The sequence below is a fragment of the Orcinus orca genome, chromosome 7 (assembly GCF_937001465.1).
Source record: "Orcinus orca chromosome 7, mOrcOrc1.1, whole genome shotgun sequence".
NCBI classification, from domain to species: Eukaryota; Metazoa; Chordata; class Mammalia; order Artiodactyla; family Delphinidae; genus Orcinus; species Orcinus orca.
This window is the reverse complement of record NC_064565.1, coordinates 105335674-105362180: the sequence shown is the minus strand read 5'-3', so window position 1 is coordinate 105362180 and position 26507 is coordinate 105335674. Positions and strand designations below refer to the sequence as shown.

The 26507-nt window shown below is 40.2% G+C and overlaps 1 protein-coding gene across 6 annotated transcripts in view; it reads left to right on the top strand.

Moving 5' to 3' along the window:
• Window positions 1–10386: 10386 nt before the first annotated feature.
• Window positions 10387–26507, top strand: part of FARSB (phenylalanyl-tRNA synthetase subunit beta) — a 66115-nt gene continuing 49994 nt past the window's right edge. For 2 of the 6 annotated variants that reach the window (XR_007478546.1, XR_004482874.2), the window contains exons 1-5: window positions 10402–10572; window positions 16667–16722; window positions 19994–20148; window positions 22082–22151; window positions 22737–22852. Coding sequence is in view for 3 of the 6 variants with exons in the window: in XM_004262656.4 (XP_004262704.1) it covers window positions 10515–10572; window positions 16667–16722; window positions 19994–20148; window positions 22082–22151; window positions 22737–22852 (455 nt within the window). In the remaining 3 variants the exon portion in view is untranslated. Of the gene's footprint in view, window positions 10573–16666; window positions 16723–19691; window positions 19792–19993; window positions 20149–22081; window positions 22152–22736; window positions 22853–26507 lie in introns of those variants that run through there. The other 4 variants (XR_007478547.1, XM_004262656.4, XM_033426781.2 and 1 more) reach the window with 4 other exon arrangements.

Genomic DNA, 26507 nt, shown 5'->3' with positions numbered 1-26507 from the left:
GATTAGTGTGTAGGAATGCAAGAGATTTCTGTGCATTAATTTTGTATCCCACTACTTTACCAAATTCATTGATTAGCTCTAGTAGTTTTCTGGTAGCATCTTTAGGATTCTCTATGTATAGTATCATGTCATCTGCAAACAGTGACAGCTTTACTTCTTCTTTTCCGATTTGGATTCCTTTTATTTCTTTTTCTTCTCTGATTGCTGTGGCTAAAACTTCCAAAACTATGTTGAATACTAGTGGTGAGAGTGGGCAACCTTGTCTTGTTCCTGATCTTAGTGGAAATGGTTTCAGTTTTTCACCATTGAGAACAATGTTGGCTGTGGGTTTGTCACACATGGCCTTTATTATGTTGAGGTATGTTCCCTCTATGCCTACTTTCTGGAGGGTTTTTATCATAAATGGGTGCTGAATTTGTCAAAAGCTTTTTCTGCATCTTTTGAGATGATCATATGGTTTTTCTTCTTCAGTTCGTTAATATGGTGTATCATATTGATTGATTTGTGTATATTGAAGAATCCTTGCATTCCTGGGATAAATCCCACTTGATCATGGTGTATGATCCTTTTAATGTGCTGGTGGATTCTGTTTGCTACTATTTTGTTGAGGATTTTTGCATCTATGTTCATCAGTGATATTGGCCTGTAGTTTTCTTTCTTTGTGACATCTTTGCCTGGTTTTGGTATCAGGGTGATGGTGGTGTCGCAGAACCAGTTTGGGAGTGTTCCTCCCTCTGCTATATTTTGGAAGAGTTTGAGAAGGATAGGTGTTAGCTCTTCTTTAAATGTTTTATAGAATTCTCCTGTGAAGCCATCTGGCCCTGGGCTTTTGTTTGTTGGAAGGTTTTTAATCCTTCCTTTTCAGTGCTTGTGATTGGTCTGTTTATATCTTCTATTTTTTCCTGGTTCATTCTCAGAAGGTTGTGCTTTTCTAAGAATTTGTCCATTTCTTCCAGGTTGTCCATTTTATTGGCATATAGTTGCTTGTAGTAATCTCTCATGATCCTTTATATTTCTGCAGTGTCAGTTGTTACTTCTTTTTCATTTCTAATTCTATTGATTTGAGTCTTCTCCCTTTTTCTCTTGATGAGTCTGGCTAATGGTTTGTCAATTTTGTTTATCTTCTCAAAGAACCAGCTTTTAGTTTTATTGATCATTGTTATTGTTTCCTTCATTTCTTTCTCATTTATTTCTGATCTGATTTTTATGATTTCTTTCCTTCTGCTAACTTTGGGGTTTTTTTGTTCTTCTTTCTCTAATTGTTTTAGGTGTAAGGTGAGGTTGTTTATTTGAGATGTTTCTTATTTCTTGAGGTAGGTTTGTATAGCTATAAACTTCCCTCTTAGAACGTATTTTGCTGCATCCCATAGGTTTTGGTTCGTCGTGTTTTCATTGTCATTTGTTTATAGGTATTATTTGATTTCCTCTTTGATTTCTTCAGTGATCTCTTGGTTAAGTATTGTATTGTTTAGCTTCCATGTGTTTGAATTTTTTACACATTTTCCTGTAACTTATATCTAGTATTATAGTGTTGTGGTTGGAAAAGATACTTGATATGATTTCAATTTTCTTAAATTTACTAAGGGTTGATTTGTTACCCAAGATATGATCTATCCTGGAGGATGTTCCATGAACACTTGAGAAGAAAGTATATTTTGTTGTTTTTGGATGGAATGTCCTATAAATATAAATTAAGTCCATCTTGCTTAATGTATCATTTAAAGCTTGTGTTTCCTTATTTATTTTTATTTTGGATGATCTGTCCATTGGTGAAAGTGGGGTGTTAAAGTCCTGTACTATGATTGTGTTACTGTCGATTTCCCCTTTTATGGCTGTTAGTATTTGCCTTATGTATTTAGGTGCTCCCATGTTGGGTGCATAAGTATTTACCATTGTTATATCTTCTTCTTGGATTGATCCCTTGATCATTATGTAGTGTCCTCTTTGTCTCTTGTAATAGTCTTTATTTTAAAGTCTGTTTTATCTGATATGAGAATTGCTATTCCAGCTTTCTTTTGATTTCCATTTGCATGGAATATCTTTTTCCATCCCCTCACTTTCAGTCTGTATGCATCCCTAGGTCTGAAGTGGGTCTCTTGTAGACAGCATATATATGGGTCTTGTTTTTGTATCCATTCAGTCAGTCTATGTCTTTTGGTTGGAGCATTTAATCCATTTACATTTAAGGTAATTATTGATATGAATGTTCCTCTTACCATTTTCTTAATTGTTTTGGGTTTGTTATTGTAGGTCTTTTCCTTCTCTTGTGTTTCCTGCCTAGAGAAGTTCCTTTAGCATTTGTTGTAAAGCTGGTTTGGTGCTGCTGAATTCTCTTGGCTTTTGCTTGTCTGTAAGAGTTTTAATTTCTCCATCGAATCTGAATGAGATCCTTGCTGGGTAGAGTAATCGTGGTTGTAGGTTTTTCCCTTTCATTACTTTAAATATGTCCTGACACTCCCTTCTGGCTTGCAGAGCTTCTGCTGAATGATCAGCTGTTAACCTTATGGGGATTCCCTTGTATGTTGTTGCTTTTCCCTTGCTGCTTTTAATATTTTTTCTTTGTATTTAATTTTTGATAGTTTGGTTAATATGTGTCTTGGCATGTTTCTGCTTGGATTTATCCTGTATGGGACTCTCTGTGCTTCCTGGACTTGATTGACTCTTTCCTTTCCCATATAAGGGAAGTTTTCAACTATAATTTCTTCAAATATTTTCTCAGTCCTTTTTTTTCTCTTCTTCTTCTGGGACCCCTATAATTCGAATTATAATTTTAATGTTGTCCCAGAGGTCTTTGAGACTGTCCTCAATTCTTTTCATTCTTTTTTCTTTATTCTGCTCTGCAGTAGTTATTTCCACTCTTTTATCTTCCACATAACTTATCCATTCTTCTGTCTCAGTTATTCTGCTATTGATTCCTTCTAGAGAATTTTTAATTTCATTTATTGTGTTGTTCATCTTTGTTTGTTTGCTCTTTAGTTCTTCTAGGTCCTTGTTAAACATTTCTTGTATTTTCTGCATTCAATTTCCAAGATTTCAGATCATCTTTACTATCATTACTCTGAATTCTTTTTCAGGTAGACTGCCTATTTCCTCTTCATTTGTTAGGTCTGGTGGGTTTTTACCTTGCTCCTTCATCTGCTGTGTGTTTCTGTGTCTTCTCATTTTGCTTAACTTACTGTGTTTGGGGTCTCCTTTTCGCAGGCTGCAGGTTCGTAGTTCCCGTTGTTGTTGGTGTCTGCCCCTGGTGGCTAAGGTTGGTTCAGTGGGTTGTGTAGGCTTCCTGGTGGAGAGGACTAGTGCCTGTGTTCTGGTGGATGAGGCTGGATCTTGTGTTTCTGGGGGGTAGGACCACGTCTGGTGGTGTGTTTTGGGGTGTCTATAACCTTATTATGATTTTAGGTAGCCTCTCTGCTAACGGGTGGGGTTGTGTTCCTTCCTGTCTTGCTAGTTGTTTGCAATGGGGTGTCCAGCACTGTAGCTTGCTGGTCATTGGGTGGAGCTGGGTCTTAGTGTTAAGATGGCAATCTCTGGGAAAGCTTTCGCTATTTGATATTACGTGGGGCTTGGTGGTCTCTGGTGGACCAGTGTCCTGAACTGGGTTCTTCCACCTCAGAGGCATAGGCCTGACACCCGACTGGAGCACCAAGACCCTGTCAGCCACACGGCTCATAAGAAAAGGGAGAAAAAATAAATAAATAAAATAAAATAATATAAAATAAAGTTATTAAAATAAAAAATATGTAATAAATTTTTAAAAATTGAAAAGTAATTTAAAAAGAAAGAAGAGAGCAAACAAACCAAAAAACAAACAAATCCGCCTATGATAACAAGCGCTACAAACTATACAAAAAAACAAAACCACCAAAAACCAAAAAAAAAAAACAAAAACAGACAGACAGGACCCTGGGACAAGTGGTAAAAAGCAAAGCTATACAGACAAAATCTCACAAAGAAGCGTACACATACACACTCACAAAAAGAGAAAAAGGAAAAAATTAATATATCTTTGCTCCCAAAGTCCACCTCCTCAGTTCTGGGATGCTTTGTTGTCTATTCAGGTATTCCAGAGATGCTGGGTACCTCAAGTTGATTGTGGAGATTTAATCCGCTGCTCCTGAGGCTGCTGGGGGAGATTTCCCTTTCTCTTCTTTGTTTGCACAGCTCCCAGGGGCTCAGCTTTGGATTTGGCCCCGCCTCTGCGTGTAGGTCACCGGAGGGCTTCCGTTCTTCGCTCAGACAGGACGGGGTTAAAGGAGCCGCTGATTCGGGGGCTCTGGCTCACTGAGGCCTGGGGGAGGGAGGGGCATGGAGTGCGGGGCGGGCCTGCGGCGGCAGAGGCCGGCGTGACGTTGCACCAGCCTGAGGCGCGCCATGCGTTCTCCCGGGGAAGTTGTCCCTGGATCCCGGGACCCTGGCAGTGGCGGGCTGCACAGTCTCCCCAGAAGGGGGGTGTGGAGAGTGACCTGTGCTCGCACACAGGCTTCTTGGTGGCGGCAGCAGCAGCCTTAGCGTCTCATGCCCGTCTCTGGGGTCCGCGCTTTTAGCCGTGGCTCGCGCCCGTCTCTGGAGCTCCTTTAAGCTGCGCTCTTAATCCCCTCCCCTTGCGCACCAGGAAACAAAGAGGGAAGACAAAGTCTCTTGCCTCTTCGGCAGGTCCAGACTTTTCCCCGGACTCCCTCCCAGCTAGCCGCGGTGCACTAACCCCTGCAGTCTGTGTTCATGCCGCCAACCCCAGTTCTCTCCCTGCGCTCTGACTGAAGCCCGAGCCTCAACCCCCAGCCCCGGGTGAGCAGACAAGCCTCTCGGGCTGGTGAGTGCCGGTCGGCAGCGATCCTCTGTGCGGGAATCTCTCCGCCTTGCCCTCCGCACCCCTGTGGCTGTGCTCTCCTCCGTGGCTCCGAAGCTTTCCCCCTCCGCCACCCGCAGTCTCCGTCCGCGAAGGGGCTCCTAGTGTGTGGAAACCTTTCCTCCTTCACGGCTCCCTCCCACTGGTGCAAGTCCCGTCCCTATTCTTTTGTCTCTGTTATTTTCTTTTTTCTTTTGCCCTACCCAGGTACGTGGGGAGTTTCTAGCCTTTTGGGAGGCCTGAGGTCTTCTGCCAGCGTTCAGTATGTGTTCTGTAGTTGTGCCACATGTAGATGTATTTCTGATGTATTTGTGGGGAGGAATGTGATCTACATGTCTTACTCCCGCCATGTTGAAGGTCTACCCACTTGTTTTAATTTTTAGATTCCACATATAAGTGATATACAGTCTTTGTCTGACAGCATAATACCTTCCAAGTTCATCTGTGTTGTTGCAAATGGCAAAATTTCATTGCTTTAATGGCTGAGTAGTATTCCATTGTGTGTGTGTGTGTGTGTGTGTGTGTGTGTGTGTGTGTGTATCTCAATCTCACATCTTCTTTATCCATTCATCTGTTGATGGACCAGGCTGCCACTATCTGTTGCTCTAGTGTGAGATGTCATCAAACACAGCATTGTATTTTCCGGATCTATGTAGGAAGAATTTCAGATCTGACGACATCTCTTTCTCAACTGTTGCCTAACCCACAAGCATTACAGGAAAGTGGCCCAATCATTTCAGAAACTTTCTCTGTGTTACGTTACATGTTTTACAGACAAAAGCAAACATGATCCCACAGGTCTACACAACCTATGTGGTGATGAAAGAGTGAGGCTGTCTACCAACCTTGGTTCTTCTCCTTGATTAGGCAAGGAGAAGAACCAAACACGATTGGTTTTTCCTCACAATAGAAATAATCCTGTTAATTACAATTCTGTAAAATACAAAAGGTACAATGACAAAAATTATCTCACCACCCAAAGATAACCACTTAGCACTTTGGTGTATACCATACTAGCCGTTTTAGTTTTTTTCACACTAACATACATACATGCATTTAAAAAATCATTTTAAGTATATTGTTTAGTAACTGATTTTCATGTAATATGTTGTAGACATTTCTTCATGTTAAAAATTTTAGTATCATTTTTAATATTGCATGGTATTCTATTGTATGGAGGTATCAGAATTTATTTAATCAAGTCCCACATTGTTGTACATTTAGGTTGTTTCCAAATTTTCTGTATTACAAACAGAATACTTCCTTGATTACTTCCTTAGAATAATCCCAAGAGTGGAATTTCAGGATCAAAGAGGATACATATCTAAAAGTTTGATTCTTATTGTCAAGCTACTGTTTATATTCCTGACAGGTGTGCCTATGAGTGGCAGCTTTCCAAATCTTTGCCAGCACGAGGGCGGATCATTTATTTCTTTAATCTTTGCCACTCTCCTTGGAGAAAATATCCCTGCTTTCACTGTTGTTTTAATTTGCATTTCTCCTCCCCTCCTCACTTTTTGTTTTTTGTTTCTATTGGTTGAATTGTTTGTTACTATTCTTTGCCCATATTTTTCTTTTGAAGTATCTATTTAAAAAAAGAAAAGATAATACAATAGATATAATATATAATAATATATTATTAATTATATAAATATACGATATTCCTATCATTAAAAGAAAACTTCAAATATTTATCTAGGGTCTGCTCTGTGCCAGTCCCTGTTTAAGGCTCTTGGCGTATATTAGTACACAAAAGTCTCTGCTCTATGACATTTATGTTTTATCAGGGAAAGACATTTATATCTAATAACCATAATGAATAGTATAGTCAGGGATACTTCTTTCTGAGAAGACTTGTTGGAGCTGGCCCTGCAGGAGTCTGGGGGCAAAAACATTGTAACAGAGGAAACTGCTGGATCTAAGGTGGACCACTGCCTGATGTGTTTAAAAACTTGCATGGAGGCTGCAGATCTTGGATAGAAAAATTCCTAAATTAACCCATAAATTACATTTGATTCCTAGTAAAACATCAAAAGAATGTTTTTCAGAACTTGACAGAATTCAAAGCTCATGTAGAAAAAGTAACATGAGAGAATAGTCAGGAAATTTTTGAAAAAAAGCATTGAACACTTTCAAATATTAAAATGTATTATAAAGCTATAATAATTAAAATAGCTTTGTACTATCAATGGAATAGATAGTTCAGCAATATACCCAAATATATATAGAAATTTAATATGTGCTAAAGAAGGTATTTCAAATCTCTGGGGAAAAAGAAGTTTATTTTATAAATTTTGTTGGGCTCACTAGAGAGCTGTTTGAAAACAAAATAAAGCTGGTTAATTCACCATCTCTCAAAACCAAAACAAATTTCAGAATGATCTGAGATTTAAATGGAGAGAAAAAAAAAGAATCCATTCAAGTCCTCTAAGAAGTATATGTGATTTAAAGAAATAATAACTTCGCGTGGTGAAAGACCTATAAAACAACATAACATAAAACCCAGAATCTATAAAGAAAAACAATCATAAATTAGACTCTAATTTAAATAAAACTCTTAAAAATGCCCCTTCTGAAAAAAAAAACTTAAAACAAAATCAAATGTGAAGTATTCCGATTGTGTTTCTACTCAGCTATAGGCCACCAAGCATTTGTCTCCTTCATCCCGCAAAAAGAGGGCCACATTTATCTCTTGTTCCTCAATCTTCATCTTAACTTCCTTAAAGGTATACTAGATAAAGCAGAACACTACCAATATTTTTGAAACCCTTTGGGTATCTCAACTCCCTAGGCTTCGTTCCTTCTATCCCACTTAGAACTGACTAGTCTCAGATTTTGTGTTTCTCATTCCTTTTCCTTTAGTTTCACTATCTATTTATGTATGCCTAAATAATATACTCTTTAGGTTATCCTATTTTTCATTTTTATATAAATCGCACCATACTGTATATATACTTTTGTGGTTTATTTATTTTTTTGTCCAAGTTTATACATGCAGCTGTAGTTCATTTATTCTCATAGCTGTATGGTGCTTCACTGTATGAATTTATAATTGTTTACATGTTTTAGTATTGATAGACATTGGGATGTTTCCACTTTTTTGTTATAATGAACATTGTAACAGAACATTCTTATTTGGTCTTCCAGTGCACATGGGTAAGAGTTTCTCTGGGGAGTATTCCTGGGTTCCTAATTGCTGGGTAGTAGGGTACACACACGCTCTGCCTTTCTAGGTAGGTAAGGCCATAATTTTCCAAATTGGTTGTATCAATTTATACTCCCAAGTTCTTGCCAACATCTGGTTTTGTCAGACTTTCACATTTTTACCAATCTGGTGGGTATAAAAATGTATTTCATTATAATTTTAATTTGCATCTTCCTAATTTCTAATGTATGGAGAGCTTTTTTCATGTTTATTGGCCAGCCCGTCTTTCAGTTCTAGGAAATGCTGCCATCTCATTCCTGCTCTCAGTCTGGCTCTAAAATTAGACAAGAGAAGCACGTATCTACATTTTGTGATATACTATTTCAACATTTTCCAAATACCTTCCTTATCTGTCAGCCAATGCCATTTGTGATGAGTACTTGTGGCCTAGTTTTCCCTTTTCCATTAGATTATCCTAACAGTTTAGCTAGTCATAGAGAAGGCACAGGGTACCTGTGCGTGAGCAAGGATAAAAAGCAGGATGGGTCAGTTGTGGCACTTGGGAGATGGGAACAGAATGCCTCTGGGTAGTCTGAGAATAGCAAGAAACTGACTAGGAAGATAACAATAATGACAATGCCCAATTTCCAGGACTTAAGACACAAGAACTATGATTGTCATTTATGAGTATTATTTCTAATCCTTACAATAATTCTCTAAGATGTACATTATTATCATCTCTACTTTACAGGTAAGGAAACTGAGGTTAAAGGCCACAGAACATCTTGGGGTGCCCAAAGGAGAGAAGGTCAGCATGCAATAATTCAGGAAGTCCTTTATTCATTGATTCATTTTTCACTGAGTACCAGTTTGAGAGCAGAGAATTTTATTTGGCATTGGAGATATTTGCCATTGACGTGGCCTCTGCCAGGCTATTATGTTGCATACTGGGGAGGGATTGCCTGCAGCTATAGAGGGAAGTTAATATAGTAAAAAACTGCTTGAATGGCAGTCAGAGAGACCTAAATCCCTCCCAGCTTATGTCCCCTCACCTGAATGGCCTTGGGGCCCTTACTGTACAGTATAGAGAGGATAAGGGCAACGCTCCCTCATGGAACTGTGTCAGCTCTGCCTTCTGAGTTGGGTGACTCAGAGTGGGCCTCAGTTTTACCATTTGTAAACTGAGAATAATGGTAGCACCTATCCTGGTGTATTAGTCTCCCATGGCTGCTGTAACATTTCCACGAACTTGGTGGCTTAAAACAAAGAAATTTATTCTCTCACAGCTCCTGGGGTCAGAAGTCCAAAATCAGTTTCACTGAGCTCAGGTCAGTGTATCCAGAGACATGACAGGACTGCTCTAGAAGGCTAGGAGAGAATACTTCCTTGCCTCTGCAGTTCCTGGTGGTTGATGGCATTCCTTGGTTTGTGGCTGCATCACTCCAATCTCTGCTCCAGTGGTTACACTGCCTTCCCTCTTCTGTTTTCCTCAAATCTCCCTCTAACTTCCTCTTATAAAGATACATGTGATTGCATTTAGCCCCCCCCCCTTTTTTGAATTGGTAGTTTTATTTTATTTTTTTACATTTTATTTATTTTTTATTTTTTTGAATTTTATTTATTTTATACAGCAGGTTCTTATTAGTTATCCATTTTATACATATTAGTGGCCCATTTTGATAATCCAGAAGAGTCGCTCCATCTGTAAATCTTTAACTTAATCTGAAAAGACTGTTTCCATTTAAGGTAACATTTACAGGTTCTGGGGATTAGGGCTTGATATATTTGTGGGTTGTTATTCTGCCTATTACACTGCGGGTTGTTAGAAGGAGATCTGCTAAGGCTGGCAGAGGATTGAGCCCAGCATCTGCCCGTACAGAACGAGTAAATGTCAGTTTGTTTCCTCTTTTAAAAAGACGTTTCTAAGGAAGCCTCCCTAATGGTGCTGCTGTAAGGTTCAAAAAAGCACAGTTGTAACACGTAGCAGGGTGTAGGAGATCGAGGAATGAGATAAAAGCAGATCTACTAACAGTTTCTCTCGCTCCCACTACTTGGTTTTGCACATCCTTCTCTCCAGGCCGCCTCAGACCCCGCCTACTCACAGGCTCGCCCCCTCCCAGGTGGATTGATTCTCCACCACGAGGTCCCGTCCCCACACGCACTCTCCCCTCGCCCCGCCCCCCTAGCTTGGCGTCCTCCGTCCGTAGTGTGTTGGAGGCGTGAGGGCTTTCTCGGGCTGTTCATTTTATTGCCCATCAAATCCTAGCCCATTTTATCCGAGTCTGTCTCCCTTTTCAGCCTCTAATTTATTCACCCAACGAAACTAGATTTACTGAGGTTAGTGGTGGCAATTTACCTGCTTTCAGATGAGAAAAGAGAGGCGGAGCTTTTGGAAGAAGACTGGCGCTACTCAAGACAGCCCGACCAAAGGGGCCGGGTCCTACACACCTCGGTCGCCAAGCCCCCGCCAGCTCGCCGCGCCGAGGCCAGCTCGCCGCGCAGGCGCAGTGGGCCGGACTCGCCATGCCGACTGTCAGCCTGAAGCGCGATTTGCTCTTCCGAGCTCTGGGCCGGACCTACAGTGAGTACACGTCCCACAGCCTGGGCTCTGCGCCCCTTTTCAGAGGCTGGGACCCCCTGCAAAAAGGCATCGTGGCAACGTTCATACTGCCCCGCAGGTTTTGGCCTTGGGCGTTCGGGTTCTGGATAGAGAGGGCATAGAGTCCCCGGCGGCCCTCCTGGGCCGATGTAGCCTCTGGGAACCGGTGTCTCCGCGGGTGCCGTTGCATCACCGGCACGTGCTGGGCTCACTGTGTCATTCATTCAGCGATATCGAGCGCCTGCTGCGTGTCTGATGCCAGGGGATAGAATAGGAATGCAGCTCCGGGTTGCCTCCCGAGTGTAGTTCATTAAGTGCAATAAGAAGAGCGCTGTGGGAACTCCATTTGTGAGCAACAGGGTGTGTGTGTGGGGCGGGGGGAGGGCGGCCTTCTTTCCTAGTTTTACTTTTATTTACGTTTACTGAGCGCCTGTTACGTGCCAGGCACTGTTCTAAGTACTTTGGGAACACAGCGGTGCACAGGGTACATAAGGTCCACGTTCACATTCTGATGAAGCAGGCAGATAATAAAACCAGCATATTAATAAGATGATTTCGGATAATGTTAAGTGCTAGCAGGGAAACAAAAAAGATATTGTGCTAAGAACAGCATTAGATAGGGTGGTAACGTGGGCTGAGCCCAGAGTGACAAGGAGTCTTTACTTGGTGGGCTTAGTCTTCAGGCTACGTTTCATCTCTTCAGTTTTAAAAACACTACCATTAAAAAAAAAAGGGAGAAATATTAAGTACGGTTATCAGTTACCCTATACATGTAGCAGTTGAAGTGACATCTGCCATGTCCCATATCAGCTTGTGTGACAGCAGTGATAATTGGTTTGTGAGAACTATTTTTGGTTTTAGGGCTCAATATAACAAAGGCCTAGTCGGTTTAACAGATACTGCTTCCTACAGTAAGATATTACTGTGAAAATAAAATTAGCTTTTTAAAACGTTTCTTAAGGTGCATTTTTAGATACTATGTGCAGTTGACCCTTGAACAATCCAGGTTTGAACTGGGTGGGTCCATTTATAGAAGGAATTATTTTCAACAGTAAATACTAAGGTACTGCTTAATCCATGGTTGTTGAATCCTCCCATGCGGAACCCAGGAGGGCCAACTGTAAGTTACAGAGATTATGGACTTGGTGGAGGGCTGGGAACCCCTGATCCCTGCCTTGTTCAAGGGTCAGTTGTATTCTTAAAGTGTTATTCTCCCTAGGGTTCTGCCCTAAGTCCCTGAAAATAGAGGTAATACTCTTGTCCTCTAAACAGGGCTCTGATTCCCTATACTTTTTATTTCATACTATGCTTTTTTATATTTCTTATCCATCCTTCTAAACCATATTCTCACTAATTGTGTATGATATACCTGAATTACACAAGATGGTGTGTAGCAAAAATTTGTTCAGTACATCTGTGATCAGTTCCCACCTGTGTATCCATATCTGGGAAAGTAAGAAATAAGTCAGGTTTTAAAAAATGATGATTTATAACCTGTTTACTGTCATCTGATGTTTTAATATATTCTCTAGATGCCTTTTCCCCTTCTTTTCCATATTGAGAGAGATCAGGTAAGCTCGATTATCCATAATTATCTGTGGACTACTGACTCATTAAAATTTCAGTCAGGAAGATTGATGTTGAGGTGTACTTCAGATGGGTCAGAGATAATACTTATCATTAGTTTATATTTCACATGTTCTTTCTTGAAATCTTTTAAATGTGAATTAGGTTGAGGTCCAAGTTGGGAAAACATGTTTGGCGAAGCATCTGGTGTGCAAGCAGTGTGGATCCGCCTTGTTTCTTACCCCCTCCCCCCTTTTCTGTCTTCCTCTTATTTCCTTGTTTTCAGGTAATGTCTCATTCACTCTTTTCTATCCCCATTCCCTCTTTTGTTTTCAGTTCCTCTAGGGCTTTCTTTTTGTCTGTCCTAAATTCCATTGTTTCATCAGTCATTGCCTTTCACCACTTACTTGCTTATCAAAGATAAGCAAAGGATATTTTTCAGGCTGCTTTGATTCTGTTCATTTTGCTCCTCTGGGGCAGTTTTGTCTCCTTAGTCTACCTTTTTTATCGCCTTTCTGCTCAGATGTTTCCTCTTGCCACTCGTTTTTTTGTTAACTGGTTTGTTTTCACTGTTCTTCAATTCTGGCCCTGTTCTGCCTTGGTGTAATTGCTGGCAATGCGGCCAGAGCCACCTGTGTATATCATGAACCTTGAAGATGTAGTTACTTAGGTGTGTCATTTTGTTAGAGGGAATCATTGATCACGATTTCATTGTTGATTCGTCTAAGTGCATGAAATACAGCTGAAAGGAATAAAACAAATTGTATGATAATTAGGACTCAGTAGAGGATTCAGTGTATTTTAATGATTCTGCACGATTTGTTAAGTAACCATTTAGTTATGTATTACTGCATAATTAATTACCCCCAAATTTAGCAGCTTAAAACAACAGTCATTTGTTAATGTTTCTGAGGCTCAAGGATTGGGAAGTGGCTTAGCTGGGTGGTTCTGCCTCTCACCTGGTTGTAGTAAAAGTGTCAGGACTCTCGTCATCTCAAGGCCTAACTGGGGCTGGAGAGTCCAATTCCAGGTTCACTCAAGTGCTTGTTGGCAGGCTTGAGTTCCTTGCTGATTTTTGGTCAGGGATTTCAGTGCCTCCCACCTGGACCTCTCCATAGGACTGCTTGCAACATGGCGGCTTGTTTGTCCCAGAGTGAGAGGTCCAAGAGAGCAGGTAGTTGAGAGAGTGTTCAAGATAGAAGCCACAGTTTTTACTAAATCTCGTAAGGGATACACCATCCCTTGCCGTATTCTCTAGGTCACACAGACCAACTCTGGCACCGTGTGGGTGGAGACTACAAAGGTGTGAACACCAGGAGGCAGGTGTTCTTGGAGGCCATCTTGGGGACTGACTACTGCAGTCTGCCCCCTGGCCCCCAGTGATTCATGTTCCTCCCACATGCCACATACACGCCCTCCCAAGGCCCCCGGAAGTGTCATCCCATTACAGAAGCAGCTCAGAAACCAGAGTCTCATCAGCTAAATCGGGTCCAGTTGTGGATGGGGCTCTTCGGGTGTAGTTCCTTAAGTAGAGCTGATTGAGTAGAATTACTCTTGGCCTGAGAGACTAAAGAGACAGGTTATCTGCCCCACCTGCACCTAACATACAGTGGTGGCACAGGCATAGGACATTCTTCTTCGAATGGGGAAGATGGGAGACCCGAAGGAGTTACTAGCCTATGGCAGTTCTGAAGCCGAGCTGGCAAGTGTTGCATGTTCTTGGTCAGATCTCCAGGCCTGGGATCACTGTCCATGGTTCTGCCCTAATTTCTAGGCTCTTGGTTCCACTCTCTGGGTGATCCTCATTATTTTATTTTTTGGTGAAAGAAAGCACGTGCTTTACAGCTCATTAGTTTTCTTGGTCTACTTCCCACTGATAGAATTTTGGGGGCTCAAAGACTTCATTTTGTCCCGTCTCTGTCCCTTTCAGCTCCAGCTTGCCATGTTTCTGCATATGTTTTTTGTTGTTGTTAAACTTTCTGGGTCTTTGGTCAGTTTTGCTGGTTTCCACTTCATTAGTCAAAAGACACACCGCCCACAGATCTCTGAAATAAGCTGTTTTGTACCTTGGGCTTCTGCTGATACAGGGCTCTTATTTAAGCTCAGCTGTGTGACCGAATAAATTTGTGAGGCACGCCCTTATTTTCTTTATATGTAGCGCCTTTTGTCTGAATGAATAGTGCCTTTGATTTTACTGCGTCTTAAGATTTTACAATCATGTCCTTGATTCATCTTTCGACCACGTTTCCCTGGAAATGCTCTGGATTTGCTCTTTGATCAGAAGTCATTTTTTTTAACATCTTTATTGGAGTATAATTGCTTTACAATGGTGTGTTGGTTTCTGCTTTTATAACACAGTGAATCAGCTATACGTATACATGTATCCCCATATCTCCTCCCTCTTGCGTCTCCCTCCCACCCTCCCTATCCCACCCCTCTAGGTGGTCACAAAGCACCGAGCTGATCTCCCTGTGCTATGCGGCTGCTTCCCACTAGCTATCTGTTTTACATTTGGTAGTGTATATATGTCCATGCCACTCTCTCACTTTGTCCCAGCTTGCCCTTCCCCGCCACCATATCCTCAAGTCCATTACCTACATCTGCCTCTTTATTCCTGTCCTCCCCCTAGGTTCTTCAGAACCATTTCTTAGCATTTTTTTTTTTTTACATCTGGGGAGGCTGAGGATTCTTAAAACCATTAGGTCCTGGCTCCTTTTTGTTTAATAGTCTTTCCTTTAGTTTATCTGTTCTCTCACAGTCTAAACCAGGCGACACTTTCAGCACTGGTTGGAAAGGTAGTTAAGTCACCTGGTTAAGTAGGTACCTTTTCCCCAGTCCCCATAACTGTAGGCAACAGTGTTGCTAAACTTTGCCTCTACATAAAAAGGATACCCCTTCTGTCAGTTTCCAATAACACTTCCTCACTTTCCTTCATGTCCTCACCTGCATCCTTATCAGAGACTGAGGCTTCTGTTAACAGCTTTGTCAAGGCGCTTTAGGTTTTCATTTACACTCTCAAAGCCCACCTCCTCCTGATTCCAAAGCCTTCCCCATGTTTTCCCGTGTTTTGTTATGGCAGCACTCTACGTCCAGGGACTGACGTTAGTTATCTGTTGCTACATAACAAATTACTCCAGTACTTAGGGTAAAACAACAAGCCTTTATCATTTCACACAGTTTCTGAGAGAGGAGTTGAGGGAGGAGGGGCATAGCTGGGTGATCTGGCTCTGGGTCTTCCTCCAGGTGACAGTCAAGCTGTCGTGTCAGCTGGGCCTGCAGTCATCTCACAGCTTGGTTGGGCTGGAGTTTGCTTCCCAGCTCACTCTTGTGGTTGTTTGAGACGTGAACGGTGTGAGTACCAGGAGGCAGGGGTCATGGGGGCCTCTGTTATTTCCTGCCTTAATGAGCTGACTTCTTTCTCCTTTTTTCATCATATCTCTTCCTGACATGAACCTCACGCTTCATTCATATGGAACGTCCCAAATTTGCCATGCGGTTGTCTCATTCCCCACAGTCCCTGCCTAATAAATTCATCCTTTGTGTGAAGCCTTCACTGACTGTCAGTGGAGTTGATTGCTTCCTGTGTGCCAACTCGGTACCTTGCACTTACCGTAACTGTATTTACACATCTGGTTTACTAGAGTAGGGCGTAGTTAAGGCAAGAATTGTATTTTATTTATCTCTGTAGCCCTGGCACCTAGTACGGTGCCGACACATAGTAGGTGCTCAATAAATGTTTGTTAAATTGAAGTTCAATGTCAGGAACAGGAATCTTAAGATCAGCTTCTTACTAGAATATACTAGTAATGATGGTTTGTGTTCAGTTTTTGGTAACAAGGAAACCCTGACAATGCTGTATCAGGTGGCAAAGCAAAGTAGGATATAACTTAAAAGTAAGGAAGAGAACTGTTAATTGTTGCAGACCTACTATGTTTCAGGGCACTATGCCAGGCCCATTATCTGCATGAACTCATTTAAGTCTTTCCAACAGTTGCATGCTACAAATAAGTGGCTGTAAAATGCTACTTTATGGATGAGGCATAGGAATCAGAAAGTTTACATGAAGTGCCAAGCTCTCAACTGGTAAGTGGAACAGTCAGAATTTGAACTTGCATGGATCTGGCTCCAAAGCCAACTGTCAGGCCACCTCAGAGAATTTTAAATGATAGGATTTATATGACGTTATTCCTTTATGTTGGATCTGTGATTTGGAGCCTACTTTACATTGGATCCCTGCTTAGCAAGTTTTTTTCTTCCAAGTAAGTGTAAACTCCCTAGTGCAGGTAAGCTAACTCTGTAGCTGATATTAGATGAATCAGCCCTTTTTAAAATAGTTTTGGTTTTCTTAAAAAATGTTTCTTGGTCAAGCTTTTTTTGTTTTTAAATGGAGATACCTGATGCCTGATATTTAGTATGCTTGGTATAAGATGATTAAAAAAATGCAGTTTCTATGCTATTTTCATTTGTACTGAACAGATTAAAATTAGCAATCTCTTTTTTTTTTTCCTAGCTGACGAAGAATTTGATGAACTATGTTTTGAATTTGGTCTGGAACTTGATGAAATTGTATGTATTGGATATTTATTTCTCTAATATTCTGTGTATAAGTTCATTATATTTTATCTTTGTTACCTTACGGTTAGACCAAATGGAACATTTGTGGGTCGTGGTGCTTTCTGTGTTAAGGGGCTAAGCTCTGGTTCTAAGAGTGTTACTTTGTGTAAAATCTCAAAAGGGGTTCATGCCTTATTCTGATACAGTACCCTCAAGTCATCAGGCTAGAGCTGTGGAGGTGGATAGACCCTCTCAGGTAAGCCCAGAATAGAAGCAGTCTCCCGGGCAGTGAGGTACCATTTGCAGATAACCGGATGGAAGGGGTCCACGAGCAGTGGGAACTTTGCTTCAGCCGGAGCTGCTGTGTCCTTGGCCTCTGGCTCCCCCTCCTTCACTTCCTCTGTGTCCCACCCCACCTTCCTCTGTGCCTACTTAACCAGCGTTAATTCATTCTTCATTTATTACTCTATACATTGATCTTGTAAAATGATCTCCTACTTTTTGAAGAATTGCTTGTAAAAATGATTTTGAAACATTTTCCTGGTCTTTTGATTATATAATGATTAAAATGTTGAAAAAATAGCTTTATTTACCAAATATATTATTAATAATGATAATGTACTAGAGACACTTTACTTGTAACTAAAAAGATAATTTAATATGTCTCTGGTAATTAGTATTATTTTTTACCCCAAGCCTTCTTGATCTATTCAGTGTTTTATAACACAATAAGATTTAAAAAAACCTCAGACTGACAAAAACCTATATTGTTCTGCCTTGTTTTTCCTGTTGCTTCTTAACTAATGTTGCAGAAAGTTTTTTTTATATTAATGAGCATCCATATGCTTAAGAAGTCAGCTGAGATCTCTGTAGTTTATATTAAATTGTTATTAATTTTATTAGAACTCAAAATTATGCTTGAGGCTTTGTGATATCTAAGAGCATTGTACTGGATATCAGAAAAATGGAGGAATAGTTCGAACTCCCACACTTACTAGCTGTGGAACGATGGACAATTACATTGCTTCTCTGGGCCTCCTTTTCATCTGTGAAATAAGAGGTTTGCATTGTATGATCCCTATAGATCCCTCTGGCTCTGAAATTTCTGTGGTCATTGATTGCCATAACATTTTTGTTAGCATTGACAAACCCAGTCTTCACATATGATCTTTTTTTTTTTTTTTTTTTTTTTTTTTGCGGTACGCGGGCCTCCCATTGCTGTGGCCTCTCCCGTCGTGGAGCACAGGCTCTGGATGCGCAGGCTCAGCGGCCATGGCTCATGGGCCCAGGCGCTCCGCGGCATGTGGGGTCTTCCCGGACCGGGGCACAAACCCGTGTCCCCTGCATCGGCAGGCGGACCCTCAACCACTGCGCCACCAGGGAAGCCCCACATATGATATTTGTATGAACTGAGATACTGAAAATGGAAGAAGGCTTAGGCAGCTGTGTCTTTTTTGTAAAGGAATTAGGCCATTTTTTTGTTTGGATGCCCTCTTTTCTCAAGTTGCCACATTTTCTTCCCTTCTTTATATGGGTCCCCCCTGAAATCCAGCACCCGCATGAGGTGACTTATCTTTCTTCACTAAAATGTTAGCAGTTTTATTGACCCCTTTAATTAAACTCTGTTTAAATTCTGATTTCTCCTCCTGCCTCTTCTCATATCCTCCCCCATCCCCGCATTTCTTTTCTCCTCTCCTGCTCCCTCCTCTTCCTCCTCTTCGTCCTCTTCTTTTTTTATTTTTAAATTTTCCCTAATTTAAAAAATTTGCCTCCTGAGTTTGAGATGGCCAGTGGAGGTGTTCCGTGGAGCCCATAGTCAATGAGCGCCGTGAGCCCTGCGCAGTCCCAGCATCATGTGGACTCTGTGATTCCTCAGGTGTGGCTCGGGCATGTAGTGCTTATTGACAGGAAGTGAATAATTCTGCATGCTGTGCAAGTGTAGACTATAATTCTTTGGGCAATAACTTGAACTGCTTATATTTTGGCAGTGGGAGAGGGAGAGCATCATGTAAAACAAAAATCATCACTTATTTTGATAGGAATTCATCAGTTATTTTAGCAGATTGTTGGTGGTAAAAATAGCAGGAGTTCCAGTTAAGTGGGGATTCCAGATAATTAGTGGGTAACATTAACAGTTGGAATATGGCTTTCAAGCATTTTGATTGAAAATTTCTTCAGTATACATACAGTTCCCTGCTGGAGTAAACAGAGAGAGCAGAATTTTAACTTCTTGGCAATGGTTGTTTTTAAGAAAATCTGTAGTGTGGTTATTGAGATAGTCTAAGCTTTTTGCCACTGCATTAAAAATTCTTCTAGTGGTATTTTTCTCTCTTTTTCCTCGTTTGCTTTCATTTTTGCTGCTCTGTACCTTTTACTGTCATTAGATTGCTTCCCATCATACCTATAATCCCTTCTAATTTACACCAAGCTTCTGATGATCTCTTCAAATGTTTTTTTTTTAATATTCATTTATTTATTTGGCTGCACTGATGGTCTTAGTTGTGGCATGTGGAATCTTTAGTTGTGACATGAGGGATCTAGTTCCCTGCGCAGGGATCGAACCTGGGCCCCCTGCAGTGGGAGCATGGAGTCTTAGCCACTGGACCACCAGGGAGGTCCCCTCTTCAAATGTTTTTGCTTGTTTGTATAGTATTACTCTCATTCTCCTGTTGCTTGTAGGCTTGGGTGCCCATAGGATTTAGCTTTTTAGAGTCATTGTCTTATAAAAAGTTGCATATCTTTAATCTTTTTTTTCTTTTTTTTTGTTTGGCCGCGAGCTGTGGCTTGTGGGATCTTAGTTTCCCGACCAGGGATCGAAGCCAGGCCCTCGGCAGTGAAAGCGCAGAGTCCTAACCACTGGACCTCCAGGCAATTCCCAACATAGCTTTTATTTGGTGAATTCTCTGTACTTTGTCTCACTGACACTTTTGTTGTTATTGCCCTGTGTTCTTTTTGGTGTTTTCATTTTCTATGTAGATTAAGGATGGGCAAACTTCTTCTGCCAGATAGCAAGCTTTCGAAGGCTGTGTAGTCTCTGTCACAATTCAGCTGTTGCAGTTTGTAAATAACAATAGGTAAAATGTAAGTGAATAGGCTTGGCTATGTTTCAGTAACACTTTATTACAAAAATAGGCGGCAGGCATGATTGGCCCACTCCTTGTTTTAGATGGATTTCTGCTGCTCTGGGAAGAACATGAATAATGCAGTTACTGCTTTATAGGGCTACTTTTTCAAAAGAATTTGGATTTATTTAGTTTTATTTTAACTTTTGGGTTTGTTTTAGACATCTGAGAAGGAAATTATAAGTAAGGAACAAGGTAATGAAAAGGCACAGGGGGCCTCTGATGTTGTTCTCTACAAAATTGATGTTCCTGCCAATAGATATGATCTCCTGTGTCTGGAAGGATTGGTTCGAGGACTTCAGGTCTTCAAAGAAAGGTAAGGGAATATGTTCATTAAATACCTGGCTAAGTTGGCTTTCTTTTTTCTTTGCCTCTCATTATCAGCAACCCTGTTTAAGTTTCTAGAAAAAAACTCGTTGGACAGGTACACAGCTTTGGGTCTGCACAGAGGGATGATTGGAGCCTTTAGATTGTAGCCGTTTGAAAATTTGCCTGAATATTGAGTCATAGCCTTTCATTTTGGGAGTGTATTTTAAAGCTGGAGTGGTTAATGATTTTATGGCATCTTAAAAAACTTTTTAATGGGTTCATGTGAGTTCTTTAGTAATCCAACTGGAGTAGAAAGTTTGTTGGGTTTGTTAAAGGCTGGGAGAAAAGTAGAGGTGGCACAACTATATGCTGTTTTCTTAAGAATTCTGAGGAAGCTTGGGAATGGAGCCTCCTAACTGGAAAACTGAAGATCTTACGTTGGCTGTGGGCAAGTTAATTGACTTTTCTAGTTTCAGTCTCCTAATTTATAATGAAGAATATTTTTAAGTCCTCTTCCAGCTCTTCATGTAGTACATATAGAAAATGATGAACGTATGAAGTGAAAAAGGGTGAAACAGTAAAGCTATCAAAAATAATTATTTTTGGTTTTGATTACTTATTCATTATCTAGTCAGTCGCAAAAGAGTAAGAGCCCCAGGCTGATGGGCTAGACTCTGCAACTGTGAGGCCTTCGGATGAGTGATGGGTGCTGGTGAAAGGATGATAATTAGGCATTTGGTTAATGTGGTTAAAATTTGGGGGTTGACCCAGGTGCTTCTCTGCATGACAATCAGATGTTTATATTTTAGGGTCAGGGATTAGCCCTTACAGTGTGTTTCCCAAACCTGTCCGATGTGTATTTCTGTTTTTAATAGGCACCTCATATGATTTTTATGATGAGACTGAATTAGGAAAGTGACTTAAAACCTTTGCTAATCAAAGTGTGGTCCATGGGCCAGCATCATCTGTAACACCTGGGAGCTTGTTAGAACTGCAGAATTTCAGCTTCTACCCAAGACCTATTGAATCAGAATATGTGGTTTAACAAATTCCCCAGTTGATTGTAGGCACGTTGAGGTTTGAAAAGCACTGACTTAAAACAGTAGTTCCCACCCACTTCTGATGATAACAGTCACCTGGACTCTGCCTTCAGAATGTACTGTTTACCAGGCCTTTCCCTTGAATATCCTGATTCGTTAGGTCCAGATGGGACCAGGCCATCTGTATTTGTTATAAGCCCTGTTTTTCTTAGAAGCTCAAACTCTCATGGTTGGAATAAAACTTCCAGGTGATTTAATCCAGCCCCTCAGCTGATGTTTAAATGCCCCCCTATACAGTCGCTTAGTTAAAGGTTTTCTAGCCTCTGCTGAGACTCCAGTGATAGGACACGCATTACCACGAGGTATCCTAGCCCATTTTTGTTTTTTTTTTAACAGATTTATGTTATTTATTTATTACCCGTGCTGCGCGCGGGCTTTCTCTATTTGCCGTGAGCAGGGGCTGCTCTTCCTTGTGGTGCGTGGGCTTCTCATCGCGGTGGTTTCTCTTGTTGCGGAGCACGGGCTCTAGGCACGTGGGCTCAGTAGTTGTGGCTCACGGGCTCTAGAGCGCAGGCTCAGTAGTTGTGGCACACGGGCTTAGGTGCTCCGCAGCACTTGGGATCCTCCTGCACCAGGGCTCGAACCCATGTCCCCTGCACTGGCAGGCAGATTCTTAACCACTGCGCCACCAGGGAAACCCCTAGCCCATTTTTAGACATCTAGAAATGTTAGAAAGTTTATTAGGTTTTTTTTTTTTTTAATACTCAGCCCAAATTTGACTTTCTGTAACTTTAACCCATTGTCCTAGTTCTGTTCATTTTGTATACTTTCTATACACAGAATAAATTAGTTTATCGAATGTTTTGGTTAATAATGAGAAAGTTTGTTTTAATATTTTAGGATAAAGGCTCCAATGTATAAACGGGTAATGCCTAATGGAGAAATCCAGAAATTGATCATCACAGAAGAGGTAATAAGGATCCATTCTTATTTTTCTTTTAAAAACTTCTCTTTGTGTATATCTCTATAAGGTGGGACAAAGGTGACCCTTCTGCTAAATGTCGTTTTCTTTGATCACTTGCTAAAATGGATGTATATTTAGCCTCTAGCTCTTAAAAATTGTCATTTAGTTTTTTACCAAGAAGTGAAAGGGAACACAGTATTTGTTTTCCATGAATAATTTTGGAAAGTAACATCCAAATGTTTGCCTAAAATACATTTGAGATATAATTGTTTAAATTGTGGATATTAATAAAATTTAGAAAAAATCTTTTGGGGAAAGACTATTTTGGTAGAAATATTAACTACGAGCAAACTACTTAAGGGTTAATTTTTTTCTCAGTAATTCAGTAAATTTTCAGAGGTCTTGCTGAAATGTAAATTGCATGAGGACAGTGACTTTGTCTCTTATCACCACTATATCTTACTGTTGACTGAATGAATGAATGTACACTTGTTTGAATGAAAATTTGTGACAGCTGACTTTCTATTGCAAGATGATATTACAAAGAAAAGCCTTAATATTTACCATCTCTAATGATATAACGAATTTCAGACAGCTAAAATACGCCCGTATGCTGTTGCAGCAGTTCTCCGAAACATAAAGTTTACTAAAGATCGATATGAAAGCTTCATTGAACTTCAGGAGAAGTTACATCAGAACATTTGCAGGTTTGTGGTCGCCTCTTCTTTCTTCCTTGCCTCCTGCTCTCCTTCCTCCTTCCTCTCCCTCCTCCTTCCCTCCCCTTCCCTTTTCTCTTCCTCTTTCCCCCGCTCTTTTCTTTCTTCCTCCACTGTAGACTTTTTTCACAGCATTTCTAAATTAATCATATGTGGGAGTAACAAGAGTTTAAAGTTAACTAAATTTAAATAAGTTTAAATTTCACCAAACAGCTCTTTGTTACTGCTTATAGATAGTGTATCCATGGAGAAATAAGAGATATATTTTGAGTACTATACAGAGAAGAAATATCTAGTCCTAGACATTTCCTTGGTTTTTGTTTTTTGGTTCAAATCATTAACAGTGGATTATACTACTAAATATTAAACCATGGTAATTTGAAGTATGACTTATTTTAAAAATAGACAAAAGTTTTTGGCTTGATCTCATTTTTTTTTTTTTGCCACACGCGGGCCTCTCATGTTGCGGAGCACAGGCTCCGGACGCGCAGGCTCAGCGGCCATGGCTCACGGGCCCAGCCGCTCCGCGGCATGTGGGATCTTCCCGGACCAGGGCACGAACCCGTGTCCCCTGCGTCGGCAAGCGGACTCTCAACCACTGCACCACTAGGGAAGCTGTGATCTCATTTTTTTGAGTGAATATAATTATAAATTGACAGGTGAAACTTGAGACTTTTACATAACTGAATTTTCTTATTCTGTCGTTGGCATTGCTACACATCATTTCCCATACAGCTCCCTTTAGTGTGGCGATCTTCAAACCTATATAATTGCTGAACTCCTAAAGGTCGAGGAAGGTAACAATGGGAGTCCTTGAGCTAATTTCAGTATTTCAAAAATCCTAATAGAAAATATATATTTACTGATGATAAGAAATGTCAGCCTTTAGCTAACATACCAAGTTTTTTTTGTTGGTACTAAAATATATAAACGTAAGTTATCTCATGCTAGTCAAAGATATGATTAACAGTTATATAAGTCTTGAGTAAAAATGGAAAAAAATAATTTTTATATTTTAATAATTGCAGTAGTTGCAATTTGGTAAACTGTGGAAACTAGAAGAGGCTTTTGTGTAAGGGTGGTCTAGAGACAGGGTTGGGGGGACCTTGGGCGTTTTCTTCTGGTGTGAGAAATATTAAAAAAATAAAATACCTGTGGTTAAGCTCATGAGGTTTCTTTTTCTTGAAACATTTTTGCATACATCGTAGAAGAAACTTTTTCTCAGATTCTGAATAACATTTATTCCAAGTTCTTTTATAAAAATAATCTATTTGTCATCTTGCAGATATTATTATTCTTGAGATATTAATATTCTTGAGATATTATTCTTAATTCTTAAGAATAATAAGAATCTTATTATTCTTAATTCTTATTATTATTCTTGAGCAAAACAATAAGAATTTAAATATAGTTTCAAAATATAGGACAAGATAGAGGATTTCTGACAAGCACTGATATAGCTAGGACGTGCTTGAGCCCAGTTATCTGTTCTGGTCATTTGAAGAATCTAATTTTTATCTATATTGGAAAGCATTTCCTTAATTCAACTTTAAGCTCTGTTTTATACAGTATCTCTGGAAATCATGAGCTTTTTCTAAAGGGAGAATAAATCACATCCTAATACTCTGGTGTGCCAGAGTCTGTAAATCCTAATTTGCGTTTTTCAAGAGATATATTTATTTCATTTAAATTACAAAATTTACTGGCATAAAAGTTGTTTATGATCTTCCCTTATTATCCTTTAATATCTGTAGTATCTGTATCAGTATCACCTCTTTCATTCCTGTCTTCTCTCTTTTTTCCCCTTGATCAGTGTAGCTAGAGATCAGTGTACACATCAGTTACTTCAGTGAGTATCATTGTGTATCAGTTTTCAGAGAACCAGCTTTTGCTTTCATTGACTTTTCTCTGCTTTTTTCCTCTATTTTTCTGTTTTCATTGATCATGCAGTGTTCTGTCTAGGGCTAGTTAGTCCTTACTACTGAGGCAAGACTTTGTTCCTATATATCCATCGCCATATGAAGAGTGAGGTCTTCAGTCTGTGTGAGCACTGTTGCCTTGGATGGTTCTTTCCCTGGCCTCGGCTGGTTTCCTCACATGCACACACTGATTAATACTCAGCTGAACTCTTGAGGGGGCCCCTCTGCAGATACCAGAGTTCTCTGTCTGAGTAGCTCTGTCCTCCCCAGTACTCTGTGCAGTGAACTCTGGCCGTCGTGATCGCCCTAGACTCTCAGCTGTGTCTCCTCAACTTAGGGAGTCCGCTGGGCTCTAGCCAGACCCCGTTTCCTGCCCTGTGGCTTGAAACCCTTCCAGGCAGTCAGCTGGACTGTCGTAGGGCTCACCTTATCTGTTTTCTGTTTGTCATCTGCCCTTCATAGCCTGACCTCCAGTGCCAGCCATGAAAACTGTTGTCTTATATGTTTTGCCTTTTTTGTGATTGTATCAGGCAAGAGAGTAAATCTAGTCTTTGTTACTCCATCTTGGCTGGAAGGGTCCAGTGAACTTTTTTACTTCAGTTACTTTAGTGTTCATCTCTATAGAATCTGTTTGGTTCCTTTTTAAAAAGTTTCCTTTTTTTTGTCTGTTATTTCCCCGTCTGTTCATTATGTGTATATTTTCCACATAATTCTTGAATGCTTTTTGTAGTGGCTTTTTTTTTTTGTAGTAGTAGTAGTAACGTTTTAAAAATCTGTGTGGTGACTTGAAAATCTGGGTCATCTTAGCATTGGTTTTTATGGGTTGGTTCGTGTGGAGTATGTCATGTTTCTCTGTTTTCATATGCACTGCTTTTTGATTGCATACAGAATATTTTGTTATGTAAGAGGCTCTTATTTTGCTCTTTTTCTCTGAGAAGTGGTTTCTGTTGCAGGCAAAGAGTCTTGCATACTTAGCCTGACTCACACTCGAAACATTTGGCTAGATGAGACCTCTGCAGTTGGCAGTAGCAGAATTTTCTGCCCAGTTCTTTGAGCTGCTGCTTTTTCACAGCAAGACTTTAATAAAATTTCTGCCAGTAGAATAGGTAAAATCTTGCTTTTTGACTATTTTTTGTTTTCATATCTTTTTATATTTGGGATATTAGTCCTTTTTCTGTACCTACGTTGTAGACCTTTTCTCTCAGTGTGTCTTTTGACTTTTGGGGCTTTTGGTTGTATAAAGTTTACAGTTTGGATATAGTCAAGTTTGTCAGTCTTCCTATATGACTTTTATGTTTTGTGTCTTAAGAAGGGATATTCTACTCCACAGTTTTAAGCATTGTTCTCCTATATTTTCTTTGAATAATTTTTATGGTTCCGTGTGTGTGTGTGTGTGTGTGTATATATGTTTGCCTTTTGTTTTTCAAAATGCATAGCTCTTTGATTAATCTGGAATTTGTTTTTTTGTGATTGGTTTGAAGTTGAAATTCAGTGACATTTTGAGGTGCTGTTTCAGGATTAAGAAACCAATATTAATGTCCAAGAAAACATAGACTTTCTTACCTATGAATTTGTCAATTATTAATTTATCTAAACTTACTGAACCATGTATATTTCTACCTATGCTAGTATATAAACATGTAACTCATTGAGTAAAGTAACACTTCCTTTAGGCTTGTCAACAACTCTTCAATTTACCCATATTTATTAAAATTCTAGTCACCTGT